Here is a 19,386-nt window from a genome sequence, read left to right on the forward strand (position 1 = left end):
TTAACATACATAAATTTAAACAAGGGATATTCCCTAGCTTTTTCTGAATTACTCTTTAGTTTAATTCTATATAATATACATGAGCCTATAGTTCCATAAGATTTAGATAAAATTAAAATTTAGTTTTGTGATAGTCTAAATCTAATAAAGAAAAGTTGTTCTTTCTAAGTTCAAGCTATAATTTGATTGCTAGCATTCATCTCTTCAAATATATTTAAAATGTGATGAAACAAATATGAGAGAAGAATTTTAGTAAACTATTTTAATTATCTCTAAACTAACTAAAGGAAATAATGTTGTTGAAAAAAAAACAGAAGATAAGGATTTAGTATTTCCTTCACTAAATGATTTTCATTTTGATTATTTTAATTCCAAAATCACCCATTCTTATTGTCATTAAACATTTCAAAAATATAAGTAATTAATTATCATAGCTTGTTGTGATTCGTTTTCATTTGAGTTAAGACGACGATAAAATACACTAATTTATTATTGACGATTAAATTATTATTTTCTTTAATCCAGCTTAACAAGTGAAAGAATTTGTAAACTTCAAGAATCGCAAAGATTTTCAGAAGGCTTTGCCATAAAACATAAATATTAACATACAAGACTTTATCGTTTATAAAGTAAAACCTTTATAAAATAATCATGTCGGAATCATAAAATTCTATTAATTTATGGAGGTACTAATTTCTCGCTCAATTAATTTATCGATATATTTTTCTAATTTGGTAAGTGTTTTTAAAAAGTATATTTTAAAATAAGATTTAATCATTACAACTAATTTTTTAGAATTTAATTACAAGGAAAATAATAAGTACCATGTTTTAAGAGAGATCATTAATTTTTTTTGATACGGAAAAATATTAGGAATAAGCTTTAACAAAAATCATTGTGTATATATATATATCCATATTGTATATAATTATTAATTTATGGTCTTGTTGAAACCATATGTTTACATAGAATTTTAAATAGTAATTATCTTATTATTTTATCAAATTATATATTTTTTAGGGCGGTCCAACTTGGAACCGGAAGAGTTTATTAATTTACCGAGTAGTAATTATAGAGGTTTTACTCTATAGATAATAAGGACTTTTGATTTTGACTAAACATTATTAATCATCGACCGTCGATTATTTTAATGCAAGCTGAACAAAGACACGGTCCAGATTCACGTTTTATCCTGGGGTGCATTACATAAGATACTTCCTCCTTCTTCCTCATTTTTAGGTTCAGCGCCAACGTCAAAAATTTCTGGCGCTCGATCAAAAAATTTCGAAAATTTTCAAGATTTCGCCGGCGAACTCAAAAATGAAAAAAGATTTCAAATTTTTCATTACCACAAAGAGAGAAATCAAATACACCTTCAGATCTTCACACTTCCTCCTTAGACCCTTTCTCTCTCTATCTCTCTCTCTCTCCTTCGCTCTCTCTCTCTCTCCTTCGCTCTCTCTCTTAGTCTTCTTCTTCTTCTTCTCCCTCTCCCTCTTTTGTTCCATTTGCTTTTCCTGTAATCATCGTCGTCGTCAAGAAGCCGAAGAAGAGAGAAACGAATCCAAAAGTTGGTGACTTTGAAAGCTACCATAGAAGAACTCAAGTCTCAGGTACTTTGGCTGTGGATCTCATCACAAATTCCTCAATCTGGTGAGAAATTAATGGCCTCCGTTAGATAATTTGTAGACACACTGCTTTTGCCATATTCTAGGGTTCTTAATTTAGCTGGGTTTTGGGGATTTGATTATTTTCACATCTGGATCTACGAATTGTGATTTCTGGGTAATCCAATTTCAAGGATATGGTGAGGATTCAGAAAGTAGAATCGTTCTATGCGAAGCTTCGTGAGTCAGCTACTTCATTGTCTTCACAGAATCCGCTTTTGATATTTCCTTCAACATCCGATGTTGATTCACTCTGTGCGCTTAAGGTTATAACTCATATATTGGAATCAGATTCGATTCAGTATTCGTGTTATCCTGTATCGTCTTTTCTGGAGATTCACAAGTACGCTGGTCCTGCTGGGTTGTGTTCTACTTCGTTGGATAGTCCTCCTGTTACTATATTGTTGATTAATTGGGGTTGTCACCGTGATTTGAAGGTTGTGTTGAAGTTAGGTCCTGCTGCTCGTGTCTTTGTTGTGGATAGTCATAGGCCAATTCATTTGAATAATCTGAGTGATCAGAATGAGCAAGTTGTTGTTCTTCATACTGATGATGATGAGAGGCAAGCAGATTTGGCTTATGATTTTGATGTGTTGAAGCTGGCGAATGAGAGCTATCAGTTGTATTTAGAAAGGGTAGAAGCTGGTGATGAGGATGATGATGAAGAAGATGAGGAGGAGGAGGAGGAGGAAGAGGAAGAGTGTAGTGATGATGATGGAGATGGTGATAGGCCAAGTAAGAGGAGGAAAATGGAAGATGGTGTGAAGGTTTTCAAGAAGCTAAAGAGAGATTATTACAAGATGGGGACTTTTCATGGGAAGCCATCTGGGTGTTTGTTGTTTGAGCTATCCCACATGTTGAGGAAGAATACAAATGAGTTGCTGTGGTTGGCTTGCGTTTCTTTGACTGATCAGTTTGTTCATGAGAGGTTGACTGATGAAAGATACCAAGCTGCGGTTATGGAGCTTGAACAACACATCAATAGCTCAGGAAACATTGATAAGATCACTTCTGTTACTCTGAAAGATGGAACCAAGGTTCGAGCACCAGATTGCTCAAGAATCTCTTATGAAGAAGAGCCTAGGCTTATGCTTCTTAGGGAGTGGACGTTGTTTGACTCCATGCTTTGTTCCTCATACATTGCAACAAAGTTGAAGACATGGAGTGATAATGGCATCAAGAAACTTAAGCTGCTTCTTGCCCGTATGGGATTTGCACTTATTGAGTGCCAGCAGAAGTTTCCATACATGAGCCACGAGGTGAAAAAGAATATGAAGCAAGAGTTTGATCGGTTTTTGCCTGAATATGGGCTTAATGATTTCTACTACCGGAGTTTCTTGCGGCTTCATGGTTATAGCTCAAGGGTCTCTGCTGCAGATGTTGTTTATGGTATTACAGCACTTCTTGAATCATTTCTTGGGTCAGGTGGCTCCACTGCTTTACAACAGTTTGGCGAAGCTTACGATGCTCTGTCTTTGAACAATTTGGATATACTCCGATCTGGGATGCAACAAGCAATCAAAGTTCAACGAGCAATTCTTAGACAAGGAAGTGCAGCAATCATGAAAAGTGGATGCATCAGAAGTGGTAGAAAATTCAGATGGGTGAGAATTGAGGATTCCATGGATGCTAAGTATTTGGGATATCCTCAGGCCTTGACCAAGTTCTGTTACTTTCTAATGGATGCTTTGAGAGAGAAAGGAGCTAGGATGAAACCAATGCTATGTGCCTGCGGATCACAACAACCTGGGAAGATACTTGTGGTTGGAGTTTGTGGGAAGCCGAGGCTCGGGGCAGTCAGAGGGAATGCTTTTGGCAATGCTTTCAGAAAAGCAGCTCAGGAAAGTAGAGCTGATTACTTTCACGAGCTATTCGAGTCTTCATGGATTGTCTTGGATACTTCTGCAGTTAACTCTTTCATGATTAGATTAACTGAGATGCTCTGACATAGGAGTAGAACTCATGATATCTTATTGTTCTTCGATTCAGTGTGTTTGGTTTTTCTAGTTTTCATTTTTTATCTCACACCGTTTTACATTACTACGATCCCGTGTAATAGGCAGAATCTGTTATCAATCATGTAACTTGTTTAAATAACCATAGAGTTTTATGTGAAAGGTCCTTGACTCATTTGGTGTTAAGTGTTAACTGGAATAAAGTTTCCAACAACTCTTACATCTTGAGGTCTCTGATGTCAAAGAAACTCAAACTCTGTTGATATAAAACATCTAATGAACAATCTTTTTGTGTTACGAAAGGATAAATTAAAAATACACGCAGGCACAAGACAAAGACCAAAGACGATATGGGTTTGGCTAAATCCCCAAAATTTGTACAAAAAACATGAACAAACATGATTAAGTTCAACAAAGATTACTCCAACAATCCAGTTCTTTCTAGTCTAACCCAAATTTGAAAGAGAAAAAGATGAGACCTGCTCTGACTCGTGAAGCGAAAATACTCATTGAGATGATGGAAACTTGAGAACAAAATGGCCTAAGAGATTGTCTATTTCTTATCTTGACGGCTTCTTTTTCCACAGGGTTGTCCCACGGTTGATCTCCTGACCATCTCCAGACAACCTCAGGAGGTGCAAGAACTGGCTATCGTTGTGGCCCTGTGTGCCAGACGTAGCAGAGCCATTGGTTTCACCAATTTCCGAGGTGGTGAGTGAATCCACCACATCATCTTGTTGACATTCTCTTCTGTAATCCAAAGTTATGACCTGAAGCTCGTGCGTGTCTACAATTTCTTGCGGTATGCTCTGCCATTACCAAGAAACAAGATCATATGGTTACTAAAGTTCTCATTTAAACACATTGAGTTTTTCTCGTAAACCTTTATACTTACCTCAAGAACCCATCCAATATAGGTCACATTATTGACATGCTGGTTCATGTCGAGATCAGCGCGTCTAGGCTGCAAAAACATGATCACAAAGCCTTAAGGAACTCTGAAGCTTAAAGTTCGAAAAAGAGTCCTATATCACTATTGTTTGTACCTTAAGCCCAATCATTGAATACTGAGCCGGATCCTCCAGTTTCGGGATCTTCTTCAAGCTTTTGTTATTCTCTTCCGGAAATGCTAATCTATAAGTTACATACAAAAAAATAGTTAGCATTCATTCATGGGATATTAACCAGCAAGCTTTGCCCTGGTACTAAAGTGTCCTCTACCTGGGCTCTTGAGGACAGAAGACCAAGTACTCGTCCCGAACATCATCAGAAACTTTCTGAAGCCGTCTTGTGTCTTGGTTCATCATCACCCACTTGCTGAGACCATAACACATATGTCACACAACAAATCACATAAAATCCAAGTTAAAGAAATCTATATCAAACATAAAACATGTAACTCCAATATCCATGTCTAGTACATGTCCATGGCAAAAATATTGAACATAGGGTCCCTAACCAATACAGTAAGCAACACTGAACATCTAGACACACGATTCTATACTCTTTCAACAGTCCAAAATTTTTATCCTACCTTGTAGCACGGCCAGTGACTTCACCAGTTGCACAATCCTTAAGAATCCAATCACGCCTTGTGCCAATCCTTCCTTCACTCTGACACCATGTCTCTATCTCAACCACATCACCCCTGTATCAACCAAACAAAAGATTCAAAATCCTGCTCACTAATAGTCAACATGCAACCAGATAGAAAGAGAAACAAAGCAAAATACCAAGCAGGGTACTTGTAGATCTCAATATGCATCCTTGCAGTAACCCAAATGAGATGCAATTTCCTCATAGTAGGCGTTGTAGCAAACCCATCAGTCGAAAAGCCAACACTTTGTGCATGATTACATCCCACCTCCTACAATTTCCCACAACCAACAAAAAGATTCATACTTTATAACAAAAAAAAAAGCAAATTGCTTTAACATGTGCGTGACATTTCAACAAGACAACAATCAAAACCAATCATTGAAGATGATTAACAAAAGACACCAAATCTGACCTGTAAGAGATTAGCGATGGTTTCAATTGTGGCTGTTTTGTTACTACCAACTTCGTAAGATCTAACAACAAACTTCTCCTTATACGATAAACCATCCTCAGTCAAACTACCTAATCGGAGCTGATCCGCGAGAGTACCCAAACCTTGTTCAGCTCGAATCACACTTCCTTGATCAGCAGACACAACCGCTCGCAAAGGATCCAAACCCGTCTTCTTCATCTGAGAACACGATACAATCCCCCGTCGGATGAAATTCACCGGATCAGATCGATGAGAATGCGAGAAAGAGAATAAGCTTCTCTGTAACTTGGAATCAGTCACATTACACGAAAGCTTCATCATTTTTTCTGGTAATTGAAAAAAAAAAATGGAAACAGAGAAGGAGAACGAGAAGGTTCGGTTTTTTCAATTTGGAAACACTGTGAATGTGAATCTCTCCGATGGGTCCGAGGTGAAGGTGAAGAAGAAGAAAGACAAAACAATGAAAAGGCGAGACTTTTAAATTTGCCACTTGGTGGTGTCTGAAATTACGGTTTTGCCATTCGATGCCATTGTTGGACAATTGTCAAAGACAAGCCCTGGCTTCTGTTTGTGAAATAGCCAAAGCACGTGTCTCTCTCTGTTTAATCACGTGACTTGATGAATTTTTGTGAATTTGTTTTGAAGACTTTTTCTTGTCCACATGTGTTGTTTTTGTTGTTGAGATTTGTTTTGATCTATTTGCTCATTCTATTACGCATCACTAAAAATAAGTTTATTCGTAACAAATTCACATTTTAGTATATCTACTTCTAAACCACTATACACCAACTATGTCGGACGATTCAACCAAATATCACACGATTTTTAAAATAATAATTATAGTCTAGAAACCCGTAAATTGCAACTCGCAAGTGTTATTAAAGATTATAATGGAAAAATATGACATCATACTAGATAGAATCTAATCAATGATCACAATCTAAAAGAGTGTATTCAAAGTATAAATTCTAGATTTAAAAAGTCTCATGAAATGCACTGTTATTGAACTAATGATTTCAAAATCTACTGTTATTGAAAATAATTTGTGGATTTGGCTATTAATGCTTTTGAAGGATTTCAGAGGATTTTCTTATGGTCTAACTGGTGACCAATTTATGAAAAGGAATAAGTTATTCCTCCTTGTTCCTCATTTTGTTTACCATTTAGCAGTAATATATATTCCAAATTTTGACACATGTACCCCACACTATTCTTATACGTTCCTTTTTATTGAGGAATCATAGAAGAAAATTGTTTCTCTTCAAATTTGATGTGGAACAAATAGGATAACAAAAAAAAAAAAAAATAACAAAATCATGCAAAAGTTGTTGATAACGTATAAAACCAATGCAACTATTATTCTCATGTGATAACGTCAAACTCTCTTAGGTTCTTTGGATAAGTACAACTAATGTTTGAACAATTCGTTCATATCTTATATAAAATTTAAACTAATCTTTCTATAATTTTTGTTTTAATTATTATCATAATTTTTTTATATTGAGTGTTCATCGAATATGATGCTTGTTTTTTTTTAAATACGTTTTTTTATTTGTTTTATAGTTTGTTCTGTTTTTGGTTACCATTTACCATATCATTTTTTCTATTTTTTCCTGCGTCAATTCCTTTTTTTCGTTCCTTTTTTTTTCTTATGTTCCTTTTTTTTTCTTGTTCATTTTCGTTCTTTTTATTCCTCAATATGTTACCAGTAGGAGCCTTAGTTAAAAATACAGAAATCCAAATCCCATGATTTTTGGTGAGATCTGAAAGGATTTTACAAAAATCATATTAACTTCTCTAAAATCATCAAATCATTTAAAAACTCAATAAAACTCAAATCTCTTAATATTCCATTTTGAATACACTCCTCTCAATGTTTTTAACAAAATATTTATTGACTTATATCTCTCTAAATCGATAGTTTACATCTACAGTATTTTAATTTCAACCAATTTGTGGTAGTGTAAAACTTGATGATAATCTATAATCTCGTATTTCGACTTGCATTTTTTTAACATAATGGATCTCTGTAGCGATAGGTAGATTTATCCATCGAATTAGTCAGATTTAACCCCTATCGTCGATGTAATCAAAGGAAAATTTAATATAGTTGTAAGAAGCATTATAATAGCCAAATATTTGACCATAAATTTGGAGTTAGTAGTTTTATATAGCTGTGTCATAATCAGAGCTAAAAGTCAGAAACTTAGGTTGTATAAGATAAAGAAAACACCTAAATAATTCATATTTCTCAACAGTTTCAAGCTTAAGCATTTCCAATACTTAGCATAAGCATTTCCAATACTTAACTACATTTACATGAATTTGTCAAAGGTATATCAATTCTACAATGGTATGCCAAAGAGTCTTCTAATATACAAATTATTCGAATTTGTAGGTATGCCCATAAGCAACCATGAAATATATCTCTATACGCTTATTGGTAGGTCAGAATACAACTAAGAGGTTTTCTGAGGAAACTCAAAACAAAACAAAAAAAATCTTCCTCAAGTCTCATCTAAAAGGTTTGGAATTACTTTCACGAAACAGCAAACCCACAAACAAAAATCCCAACTTCAGAAATATTATGGGGGCAAAAGAAATAAGTAATCTAAGTTGGTCAAGACTGTTCCTTGTTCAATTTGCCAAGGACTCTTTCCGGGAATATTTTCTCTTCTTGAGCTTTCTTCTTTGCTAAAGCTTCTTCGTCGAGGATTTTAATAGGAGACCATTCAGGTAACTTGAATGACTCCATGTTACGGTAGCTCTCTAACATTGGTTTTGCTTTTAGGGTAGCATAATCAAATGCTGTGCCCACAGCTGCAAAAACTAGTGAGTAGCGAATTGCACCCTGAGGACCTCCTGTAAACATCGGACATAGGGGAATAAGATTAAGGGTTAAGAGAGTCTTTGAGACTAACAATTAGCGAGGAGAGGGGACGATCATAAAAAGCATGTCAGTTCCGGGCTTAACAACCTAAAGGGTAAAGAGTTACTATGTTGTGATCCTTATTGTAACAGCAAATAGCACTCTCATGGTCAGACTAGTTGAGACTATCAACGCAGCCAAATCTTCAGGGATATGGATTTTCATTAAGATTGGAGAAAAAGTGAGGAAGACACAGTTAATTAGCTACTGCCTAAACATATTCATGATCACAAACCTTGAAGTCGTCCAAGCAATGCACCACTGAAAAGTCCTCCAATAGCTGAGTTCATCAAATCATCATGCTCTGTTCTTCGAGTTATTCTCACAAATTCACGAGCTCCTACCAAAACCAAAAAATTGCAACAATCAAGCAATGTTCAGGTCACATGGCATCATGACAGTCCACTTCTTAGAGAAAATAGAAACACATTGAGAACACAAATGGAAAAGAACACAAGAAGAAAATAAGGTACCGCAATAGCAACCGGCGACAATAGCACAATTAGTAGCGTAAACAGTAGGAATATTGGGATGAGCTTTCCGGTGTTTGGACACTAAACCAACTCCTCCTCCAATAACACCTGCACAAGTACACAATGAACATCTTTTCTCAGACAACGCAATAACTAAGCAACCCAAAAGGCTCTGGTCATCAAACCAGTGAACTCTCTATACACCACAAATCTCAGTAACAACTTCTTCTAATGAATAGAACTGTAAAACCCAGGAATCAAACTTCAAGTAACTGATAAAACAACCACAATCTAGTAAGTTCTACTTACACAAAAAAATCAACATACTTGAACATCAACTTAAGCTATGATCTTCATAAGCAATAAAATTGATAGATTCCTCAGTTCACCACAAGCTTGTTCCAAATCTGAGACTGTAATGCCAATAAAGCGAACTTCAAGTAATTTTTTACTTATGGAAACATAAAAAAATTTGGTACTTTTCCCGACGATTCGTGTAACCAAAACCAAAAATTGCGTCTTCTTAAAGGTGTACTCATAAACCCTAGTCTTGGCCTATTCGTTCGAACAAAATGTAACAATGAACCCAGAGAAAGACGAAGAAGCAGTGATTGTAATGCGAAACCTGCTAAAAGGGAAGTGACCAACACACGCTTCGTCGGAGTTCCATTTTTCTGCTCGATCGGCGTCGGTGGTGACAACGGCTGAGTCGTTTTCTCTGGGGATTTCCGATCACCCGACGCCATTTTTGACGTCACGGAACTGAGGAGACTCCAATTTCAATAAGGTGTCTGGGATTCGATTCGGGTTGATCTAAACCCGAGATTGAACCCTAAACCCAAACCCGGTCATAACTCTTACGTAATTAAGGAACGACCCTAAAAGATGCTTTAATTTCATTTTTATCCCAACGATGTTTTATATATAGAATTTGGTCCTTCATATTTTTTCTTTGTTTGGCTCATTAGACCTTTTGATTCTTTGAAAGAAGGATCAAGACTTCAAATTGTGTTTACAAGCTATTAAGATCAACTGTTAGTTAAATCTACAGTTTTGTGTGAGCTTTTTCTATCTATGCACAAAAACTCACACTCTTCATCTTTTTTTTCGTCGCTTATATGTAAGAATCATGTACATTACATACTAAAAATCGTGTTTTGTAATGTGACACTCGGAGACTGAAACAGTCACTAGGCTCTCTCTTCTTTCATGATCCACAAGCTTAAGCACAAATTTTACTACACTATATCGGGGGTTACATCGATGTTGGATTGATTCTGCTTCGTTTAGATTTTTTTCAACTCGATACTTGATTTTTCTTCGAGGCTAATCCGATTTCAAGGAAATGCGTAGAAATAGTTCTTCATGCACCTCTAGGATTTGTCGCAGCCAATATATTTTGTCCTCTGAAATTGTTATATGAATGTAGAATGGTGTAGAACAATTCTAACATATATATGCCTTTTATATATATTAGTGTTAAGTATTTATACAACTTTAGTAATTCTTTTACAGAAATTGCTTAGAACTACGAATAGCAAAAAGACCAAAAGCTAAAGACAACAACAAATACTACAACTATACACAAACAACAAAGGAACTAAGGAAGTATAAGAACAAATTCAATAGACAAAAACTCGGAAAAAATACCAATTCAAAACCGCGAAACTCGGACATTTGCGTGATTTCTATCTAAAGACCATTAAAATGCTAATGATTGCTTGCAATATAATATTTTACATAATACAGGCTATTACATATGTTGGTAGATTCGTTGAAAACTAAAAAACAAGAGTCTTTTCACTATGTAGTACTGTCTCAATGAGACCATGAGAAACTCCAATATTGCTTCAGTTTTACTCACTCACTTACTCTCTCTCTAACCAATTTGCTTTTACTAAATTGTGATCCCAGTGGATAATTGGAGAGAGAACAAGAAAAGTTGGAACCAAGTCTTCTCAAGATACCTCTCGGCTAGTAAAAAGTGAGTTTTTAAGGACAAAAGAGATTGAAAAAGAAGAAATCCATCATGGGTCCATTTAGAAGAAGTAGAAAAGAAAAAGTAAAGAGAGAAAAGAACTAATAATGATCTGCACTTGAGTACCCATTATGTTTTTTTTCCCATATGCAACCACTAAGAGTACTACTACTACTACTCTCTTTGCTTCGAGTTATTAGTATGAACTAACCATCTCCGTGATTGAAGGTGTTTAAGGATAAAGATAATTGAACGTTGTTAGTACACTCATAACATTGAATTAGGACAGTTTTGTTACATTATCAGTTAAACTCAAGATTAGAGATATCAGGAGATAAACATGTTCAAAACTTTGTTCATAGGACTTAATTATCACAATTCAGAATCATTGAAAGTGTTGTAATTGTTCTTGATGAATCCTTTTTTGTCAAGGTCAGGGAACATTATAGACCGAGGCACCGAGCAAAAGAAAAAGGCAATGGTGGTGGTTATTGAAATGGCCAAAGAGGTGAAAAGAAAGGTAACTTTCAAAAGTTGCTTTCTCTTGTCGTTTATATCTCTCTCATATCTCTTTCTTATAGTCACACCACTCTTCACATACCAAAGCAAAAGAAAAAAAAAAACTTGGCTAGTTCTTTCTTAACCTTCTTTGTCGCCATTGACATCATCCCTTCACTAATCACCAAGGTTTTGTTTGCTCTGCAAACATGTGTGAGTTAGCCTTGTCATCATCTTCAGAAGAGACTCCAAATAGGAAGAAGATTGGTTTCTCTTCTCTTCTCCTCTCTGACTTACATCTCTTTTGCTCATTCATCTTCTCACACCCTTTCTATTTCTCTTACTTGCTCTTCTTTTCACCTTACATCTTCAAGATTCTCTCTTTTCTTTCACCACTTTTTGTTACCACCACACTCTTGCTTCTTGCCTTATTGAGTACTTTGCACAGTACTTGTCCTGATTCTGAATCATTAGAAACACAACCAAGCTTCCTTTTCTCCTTTTTTTGTAAGCTTGGAAGTGTCTTGGAACACAAGTTTGAGGTTAACGATGAGGGTTTTAGGTCCTTGGAAGTGTTGGAAGCGTATAAGCTGGTCGTTGAGGCTTGCTCTATGGAACTTGCGTCCGAGAATGAGATATGTCCGGATGAATTGATGTTTGTTGACAAATTCTGTAGCCATGAGAGCAAGGTGTCCGAAGCTTTGACCGATGAGGAGCCAGCTGAGATCAAACCGTTGAAGTTTGAGGATCTGATTGATTTGGAGAAAGAAGTGGAAACCAAGAAATGTGAACAGGAAGAAGAAGAAGAACATAAAGTCAAAACCAAAAGTGAAGCTGTCCTCGATAAGGGAGAAGAGCCGACAAAAGAAGAATCCAAAGTTCAAAAAGTTGACCTTGTCGGAGATAGTAATGATGAAAGCAATGATCTCCCAAAACTAAGCGATTTTCTCGGAGAAGGGAAGAGAGACAAAGTGACTAAGAAGAAGGAAGAAGAAGAAGATGAAGAAGAAGACAATGTTTCTCTCCAAAGCTTTGGATCAATGAGGAAAGAGAAAGAATGGAGAAGAACATTAGCTTGCAAGCTCTTCGAAGAACGACACAATGCTGACGTTGGACAAGGCATGGATCAGCTTTGGGAGACTTACGAGACACAAACAGAGAAGAAGGAAGAAGATAAGAAGAAGAAGCTCAAGAAGAAGACAAAGTCGATGATGATGAAGACAAAGAGTATAGATCATAAGGAAGTAATAGTAGAGGAGGAAGATGATGATGTGGTTGATCATCAGCAACTTTGTTGCTTACAGGCTTTGAAGTTCTCAACAGGGAAGATGCATTTGGGAATTGCGAGACCTAACCTTCTCAAACTATCCAAGGCTTTCAAAGGCATTGGACGTTTCTACAATGCTAATAAGCATTCCAAGAAAGCTTAAAAAGGATATGAATAAAAACTTTGTGTTAAATAATTTCGAATCTATAAATATATATAAGCAACTAGATGTCTAGATTTAGTTATGCTTTTGTAATTTCCATAGTTTTGAGGAACTTTTTCTGTATGCACAAGTTAATTAAGGGTAAATGAAACTAAAATATGTAATAGTTTTTGTCAAACTGTAAAACTTTGTTGTATATTTCATTATCATTCAATAAAGGCAGACTTTGCTTCTTCCCATGGGTTCGGTTCGGTTAGTTTGATTAAGGGTTAACCAAAAATAGCGGGATGCCAAAATTAACCATAATAAATTTCAGTTCGATTCTCGATTAATTTAAATTTTAGATTTTAAATTTCAAAACTGAAATTAACCATTTTTTTAAAAAAATAATTCCCGTTATTTTGGTTTTTGTTGGCTAAAAAGTTAATTTGGTATCGTTCAACTCGTGTATCAGTGAAACAGTCTATTTTTTGTTAATCCGGTTAATTTTGAAAAAAACAGTTACTCGAAAAGCAAATCAGTTCGACCTTAAAAATCGATTAGATTCTCGAGCAACTGAACCGAAATTAAAAATCTTGCGAATCGGTTCGGCCGAGAGAACCGAAACCGACCCAAAAGTCAAAAATTTTGTTTGATTCGGTTCGGTTTTAGGTTAATCCCAACATTCATTTTATTAACATAAAAATATTATAGCATTTTATAAATGATAATCTACAGTTGCATAGTCTGAATTCGGCAATGTTAAAGTCCAAAAGTAGATTATTATACTCACTCATGTTCCCATTTCGTTAAGTACTTAAACACAGATTGAATCTCAGATCTGATATAAAATTTTAATATAACTCAAAATTACTACAAAAATTAAATATAAGTCAAACTATATACTAAAATTAAGTATGATTATTACACTTCAAATAAATATATTTTTAAAAGCTGAAAATAATTGTTTTACTACCGACATTTTATTTTTTTGGGGATGATGAGTTTGGCCGCGTACACGATTAGTGAGAGCCACACTCCATTAATAGCTATTATTGAAAAATTGAATGAAACTGTGAAGAAGAAGATCGCTCTCGTCCCCCTCCCCAATGGCTAATCACCACCGACTCTTACGCGGCGGCGGATCTCCGGCCATTAACGGTGTCAGAATCACACTCACTGCTTTCACCGTCACTGTCGCACTCTTCCTCTTCTTCACTCTCTCCTTCTTCTCCGCTTCGGAATCTCACGATTCACCTGATCTTCTCCTTCCCGTAAGTTAGATCTTTCCCCGAGCAATTCGTATTCAAAGCTGGATTTGAGAATGCTATTGAATTGTGTTTTTGATTTTTTCGGATTTTTTGTGGAGTTTTAGGGTGTCGAGTACTCTAATGGAGTCGGATCTATGAGGAGATCCATATTGGATATCAAATCGGATCCGCTTAGGCCACGATTGATTCAGATCCGGAAACAAGCTGATGATCATCGGTCATTAGCGTTAGCTTATGCGTCTTACGCGAGGAAGCTTAAGCTTGAGAATTCGAAGCTTGTTAGGATCTTTGCTGATCTTTCGAGGAACTATACGGATCTGATTAATAAGCCGACGTATCGAGCTTTGTATGATTCTGATGGAACTTCGATTGAAGAATCTGTGCTTAGGCAGTTTGAGAAAGAAGTTAAGGAACGGATTAAAATGACTCGGCAAGTGATTGCTGAAGCGAAAGAGTCTTTTGATAATCAGTTGAAGATCCAGAAGCTGAAAGATACGATTTTCGCTGTTAATGAACAGTTAACTAATGCTAAGAAGCAAGGTGCGTTTTCGAGTTTGATTGCTGCGAAATCGATACCAAAGGGTTTGCATTGTCTTGCGATGAGGCTGATGGAAGAGAGGATTGCTCATCCTGAGAAGTATACGGATGAAGGGAAACCTAGACCGTCGGAGCTCGAGGATCCGAGTCTTTACCATTATGCTATATTTTCGGATAATGTGATTGCGGCGTCAGTGGTTGTGAACTCTGCTGTGAAGAACGCTAAGGAGCCGTGGAAGCATGTCTTTCATGTCGTGACTGATAAGATGAATCTTGGGGCTATGCAGGTTATGTTTAAACTGAAGGAATATAAAGGAGCCCATGTAGAAGTTAAAGCTGTTGAGGACTATACGTTTTTGAACTCTTCTTATGTGCCTGTGTTGAAGCAATTGGAGTCTGCTAATCTTCAGAAGTTCTATTTCGAGAATAAGCTGGAGAATGCAACAAAGGATACCACGAACATGAAGTTCAGGAATCCCAAGTATTTGTCTATATTGAATCACTTGAGGTTCTATTTACCTGAGATGTACCCGAAGCTACACAGGATACTGTTTTTGGACGATGATGTGGTTGTGCAGAAGGATTTAACGGGGCTGTGGGAGATCGATATGGATGGGAAAGTAAATGGAGCTGTAGAGACGTGTTTTGGGTCGTTTCATCGGTACGCTCAATACATGAATTTCTCACATCCTCTGATCAAAGAGAAGTTTAATCCCAAAGCATGTGCGTGGGCATATGGAATGAACTTCTTTGACCTTGATGCTTGGCGAAGAGAGAAGTGCACAGAAGAATATCACTACTGGCAAAATCTGGTAACCTTTCTGATATGTTTGACAATGTGTTTCTTTGTGTGGTGATGTCTTTTTGACCTTGTTGTGTTTATTTTTGAATTGCAGAACGAGAACAGAGCTCTATGGAAACTGGGAACGTTACCACCAGGACTGATCACGTTTTACTCGACCACAAAGCCGCTGGACAAATCATGGCATGTGCTTGGACTTGGTTACAATCCGAGCATTAGCATGGATGAGATCCGCAACGCCGCAGTGGTACACTTCAATGGTAACATGAAGCCGTGGCTGGACATAGCTATGAACCAGTTTCGACCACTTTGGACCAAACATGTCGACTACGACCTCGAGTTTGTTCAGGCTTGCAATTTCGGCCTCTGATCTCTGAAATTTTTCTCTTACCAACAAAAGGTCTGAAAGCATATGTTGTTACTTCACTTGATGTTTTTAACTTAGTTTCTTTGTGTGTTTATTTATATATTTTTGGGGGTTTAGAAAAACTGTATTTTGTTCATAGCTGTCGTAATTCTATGGCAACCTATATATCAAAGGCTCAAAGCTTAAATATATTATAAAGTTGCATCATTACGCTATTTGAGCTTGTTTGACATCTTATCTTCTGAATCAGTAAACTTAGAATTAGTCAGATGAAGAAAGAGATTTTCATTAGCAGTAAAAAATAATAGAGAAGCAGAAACTCTCTTTGCTCTCAAATTCTGACTCCAATTAACAAAATGGGGGACACAGTTAAAAGAGAATGATAGTGGTTTTTTTTTTTTTTTGGTTGCCATACCTCTAAGCCTAAACTCTCTAAAACCAATAGAGCTTTGTTTGTTTCAAAAGCACATTTACGCAGTAACAGTCACACGATTAGCATCATCCATCACGGGTTTAGTAGCTCTATTAGCATCAACTCCGCCACCACGTCTTACACGTCCGTTATTACCATTGGACCTTGGGAACCCACCATTGTCACCATTTGCTCGGTTTCCATATCCTCCTCTGTTGTTTCCCCTGTTGTTATTACCATATCCGTTATTGAAGTCAGTCCGGCCATATCCCCCTCTTCCACCTCCAAAGCTCCCACGGCCCCTACCTCCTTCGTTTCTGTAGCCTGTGTTTACACCAAACGACGAGCGTCCTCTATAGTTCCCTGTTTCAACAACGAATGATAAAGAAAGGTCTACAGACCCTAAGAGTTCATTTCTCAAAGTTTTAAGCAAACTTGCCTCTTGCAGTAGATCTCTTTTCCTCCACAACTACTTTGTGCCCATTGAGCATGACAGGTGATGCCTGTTTGAGAATCCCATAACAATTAGTTAGCCTAGTATACATTCATATAGCCTTGACAAGTTCATAAGTAATACCGTTGGTTCTTACCTCAATTGCGCTTTGCATGGAACTTGCGGATTCAAACTCAACAAAACCAAAACAGAATCCCTGTGCACAATACTCAAAGAATAAATACTCTGCATTTACTAACTATTAGAGCTATTAAGAAACTATAAAGATCGACTCTTTTACCTTCTGGCTTCTCACTTGAATTCCATTGGTCCTAATAAGTCCAAATTTCTGAAACTCATTTTCAAGCAAGGCTGGTGTTGCGTCAAGAGGCAAGCCCTTAAGATAGATGGATGGCCCTAGAGCTGTTACAGAATCAAGAAATGAGAAAGATTTGAGGCTGAGCAAGCTTACCATTGAGAAGTAAAAAAAACATGAGCCAGATAGAAGCATTTACCTTTTTCATTATCTTGATCGTTCTCATTTACAGCTACATTTGCTCCTGAATCTGATTTCTCAGACAATGGCGTTGGTAGAGGGATGTGGATGGCTTGGTCTTCTTGTTTCTTTGGTTCCACCTTTGTTGGGGTTCTCGAAGCAGACATTGGTGCAGCATTCTCTTTCATAACCTTGACCTACATATCATGATAAAGAACACAAATGACATCAAATCATGAGGGCGGAGAAGCCAAACCTTACATCAGCTTGACCAATAGGGGAAAATATACAACCCAAATGTATGTTTCTTACAATGGATGCATAGGATCTCTTTGGAAGTTCGCCAGTCCTAGGATCAGATTCTCCACCCTTCTGCACTTCATTAGAAGCTTCATGAACTATTTCAGGTGCAGGAGCTTCTTCTGTAGCTGATACTTGTTCATCTTCAGAGGGAGTGAACACTTCAGGCCCATTAATGCTCTTGGAAAACACCTCAATTTGCTTAACAGCATGTTTCTCTTGGGTATATTTCTCCTGAACAAGGTCATTTGGAATGCCTTTCACAGGAGCTGCATCTAAGGCACAAGAATATACAACACTCATAAAAATCATAGTCTCGTAATAAAAAAACAACTTAGAATTTATTGATTTGAAGGGGGCGACACACAAAAACTAGGTTCAACTCACCCTGGTAAGTGTTGACAGGAGTTTGAATGATGTTCACTGGAATCCGATTTGCATGAAGGATTGCGGCTTCATCAATGTACCGTAACATATCATTCAAGACAAAGTATCCTTTCTCTTGTGGAGCAAGGAAGAAGGTCTGACTAAACGTCCTCCTGACACAGTCTTTTCCCGTCAAATACCCAGTCACCAGTACAAGAACACCACCACCATAAGATTCTTGTGTGTCCACAGTTGCTATCTCAGCACTGATAACACCATAACCAAGTGCCATTATCTTCTTGTCAATAGCCTGCTCATCATATATATGCATACGTTGTAATCAGCACAACTTCAATAGAACTTTGGTAAGAATAAGTGTTTCCACAACTATTCCAAAAACACATTTGGTTTTCATCTCATAAGTTAAACAAACTTCAAGAATACAAAAGAAGAACCAAATACAGTATACTCACTTGCAATGTAGAAGTGATACTCATTACACCATTCTCTTCAGGACGGCCTAACTTGCTAATCTCTTGGTAAAACCTGTGAACATGCTCAGGAGATTGATGCAATATGTGATAATACTGATGCACAAATGCATTCCCAACCTATAAAACACACACAAAAAACAACAATGTACACTCAAGTAACTGAAGTATTCATAAAAACAACACAAATGCATCTGCTAAAAAACTGAAATCATACAATATCTGGAGTACAAGCTGCTGCTGGAACTTGCTGTGCACCTAACATCGCCATAGCCTACTTTTTCCCCTCTGCAATCAAAATATCAAATCACCACCTTATATGAATCAGTAGCTACACTTCAATCTCAATCTCACTTAATACAAGATAGATCTCTGATCTAGATACAAAATTTAGTTAAGATCCACAGCATCTTAGTTATCTATCAGTTCGCTACAATTGTGTAAATGCGAAGAAACAAAGCACAAATCTAAGTTACGAAGAACCGATCTAAGCACTAAAACAGTCTAGAAACAAATCGATCAAGTAAAAGAACAGAGTAGAGAAGTACGCCACTGCTCGGAGAAGTTTCCGAAGAAGGCAGAGACAAAAACAGAGTTTACCTTTGAAGAAGAAGAAAAAAACTGACGATTCACCGGAAAGCAAGGAGCGACGATCTTCTTCTTCGCTCTCTCTCTCACCAGAGGAAGCTCGCTTTGGCTATGGCACTAGGGTTTTACAGCTGAATCTAAACGAGAGAGAGAGAGAGAGAGAGAGAGAGACGTGAGAACAAAAAAAAAAAAGCTGTAACAAAAAAAAAAAGTGCCTTTTGTAGAGTTTTATGTGTATTTTTGTACTTTGGCTACTTGTACGTATGTGATAATACTTCTTTCTTCATCCGCATGATTTATTTATGATATTTTCATCTTTATAAATTTTGTCTATTTTTAGTTAAATTAAAAAAAAAAATCTCTTAAATTGAACTCCATAAAA

At 36.7% G+C, this 19,386-nt stretch overlaps 6 protein-coding genes across 8 annotated transcripts; 3 read left to right on the forward strand and 3 right to left on the reverse strand.

The window, feature by feature from the left end:
• The first annotated feature begins 1,425 nt into the window (after positions 1-1,425).
• Positions 1,426-3,784, forward strand: LOC17893483 (cell division control protein 45 homolog). The gene has a single exon (XM_006296630.2). The coding sequence runs from the start codon at positions 1,805-1,807 to the stop codon at positions 3,611-3,613; it is 1,809 nt and encodes a 602-aa protein (XP_006296692.1). The 5' UTR covers positions 1,426-1,804; the 3' UTR covers positions 3,614-3,784.
• Positions 3,785-3,951: 167 nt separating this feature from the next.
• On the reverse strand, positions 3,952-6,097 carry LOC17892624 (oleoyl-acyl carrier protein thioesterase 1, chloroplastic). The gene is made up of 7 exons (XM_006297922.2): positions 5,634-6,097; positions 5,356-5,489; positions 5,157-5,270; positions 4,844-4,939; positions 4,669-4,756; positions 4,518-4,586; positions 3,952-4,431 (listed from the first exon to the last, which is right to left on the reverse strand). The coding sequence occupies exons 1-7, from the start codon at positions 5,973-5,975 to the stop codon at positions 4,183-4,185; spliced, it is 1,092 nt and encodes a 363-aa protein (XP_006297984.1). The 5' UTR covers positions 5,976-6,097; the 3' UTR covers positions 3,952-4,182.
• Positions 6,098-8,045: 1,948 nt separating this feature from the next.
• Positions 8,046-9,840, reverse strand: LOC17892060. Its single transcript, XM_006298565.2, has 4 exons — positions 9,682-9,840; positions 9,057-9,164; positions 8,819-8,923; positions 8,046-8,516 (listed from the first exon to the last, which is right to left on the reverse strand). The coding sequence occupies exons 1-4, from the start codon at positions 9,800-9,802 to the stop codon at positions 8,275-8,277; spliced, it is 576 nt and encodes a 191-aa protein (XP_006298627.1). The 5' UTR covers positions 9,803-9,840; the 3' UTR covers positions 8,046-8,274.
• A 1,812-nt stretch (positions 9,841-11,652) lies between these two features.
• Positions 11,653-13,126, forward strand: LOC17892117. The gene has a single exon (XM_006297752.2). It carries the CDS (start codon positions 11,742-11,744, stop codon positions 12,960-12,962), a length of 1,221 nt encoding a protein of 406 aa, XP_006297814.1. The 5' UTR covers positions 11,653-11,741; the 3' UTR covers positions 12,963-13,126.
• Positions 13,127-13,982: 856 nt separating this feature from the next.
• LOC17890693 (galacturonosyltransferase 8) lies at positions 13,983-16,125 on the forward strand. Its single transcript, XM_006297286.2, has 3 exons — positions 13,983-14,215; positions 14,317-15,561; positions 15,646-16,125. The coding sequence occupies exons 1-3, from the start codon at positions 14,051-14,053 to the stop codon at positions 15,919-15,921; spliced, it is 1,686 nt and encodes a 561-aa protein (XP_006297348.1). The 5' UTR covers positions 13,983-14,050; the 3' UTR covers positions 15,922-16,125.
• A 63-nt stretch (positions 16,126-16,188) lies between these two features.
• Positions 16,189-19,205, reverse strand: LOC17893743 (putative G3BP-like protein). Of its 3 annotated transcripts, none has more exons than XM_023787050.1 (10): positions 19,020-19,205; positions 18,634-18,706; positions 18,399-18,536; positions 17,947-18,235; positions 17,572-17,828; positions 17,279-17,456; positions 17,065-17,186; positions 16,921-16,980; positions 16,770-16,833; positions 16,189-16,693 (listed from the first exon to the last, which is right to left on the reverse strand). In XM_023787050.1, the coding sequence occupies exons 2-10, from the start codon at positions 18,685-18,687 to the stop codon at positions 16,389-16,391; spliced, it is 1,467 nt and encodes a 488-aa protein (XP_023642818.1). In that variant the 5' UTR covers positions 18,688-18,706; positions 19,020-19,205; the 3' UTR covers positions 16,189-16,388. The 3 variants fall into 3 exon arrangements, with proteins under 3 accessions (XP_023642818.1, XP_023642816.1, XP_023642817.1); XM_023787048.1 differs by having other exon boundaries at positions 17,572-17,834; XM_023787049.1 differs by having other exon boundaries at positions 17,572-17,834; positions 18,634-18,704; positions 19,017-19,205.
• Positions 19,206-19,386: the final 181 nt, after the last annotated feature.

This window comes from Capsella rubella, unplaced genomic scaffold, assembly GCF_000375325.1.
Source record: "Capsella rubella cultivar Monte Gargano unplaced genomic scaffold, Caprub1_0 scaffold_3, whole genome shotgun sequence".
NCBI classification, from domain to species: domain Eukaryota; kingdom Viridiplantae; phylum Streptophyta; class Magnoliopsida; order Brassicales; family Brassicaceae; genus Capsella; species Capsella rubella.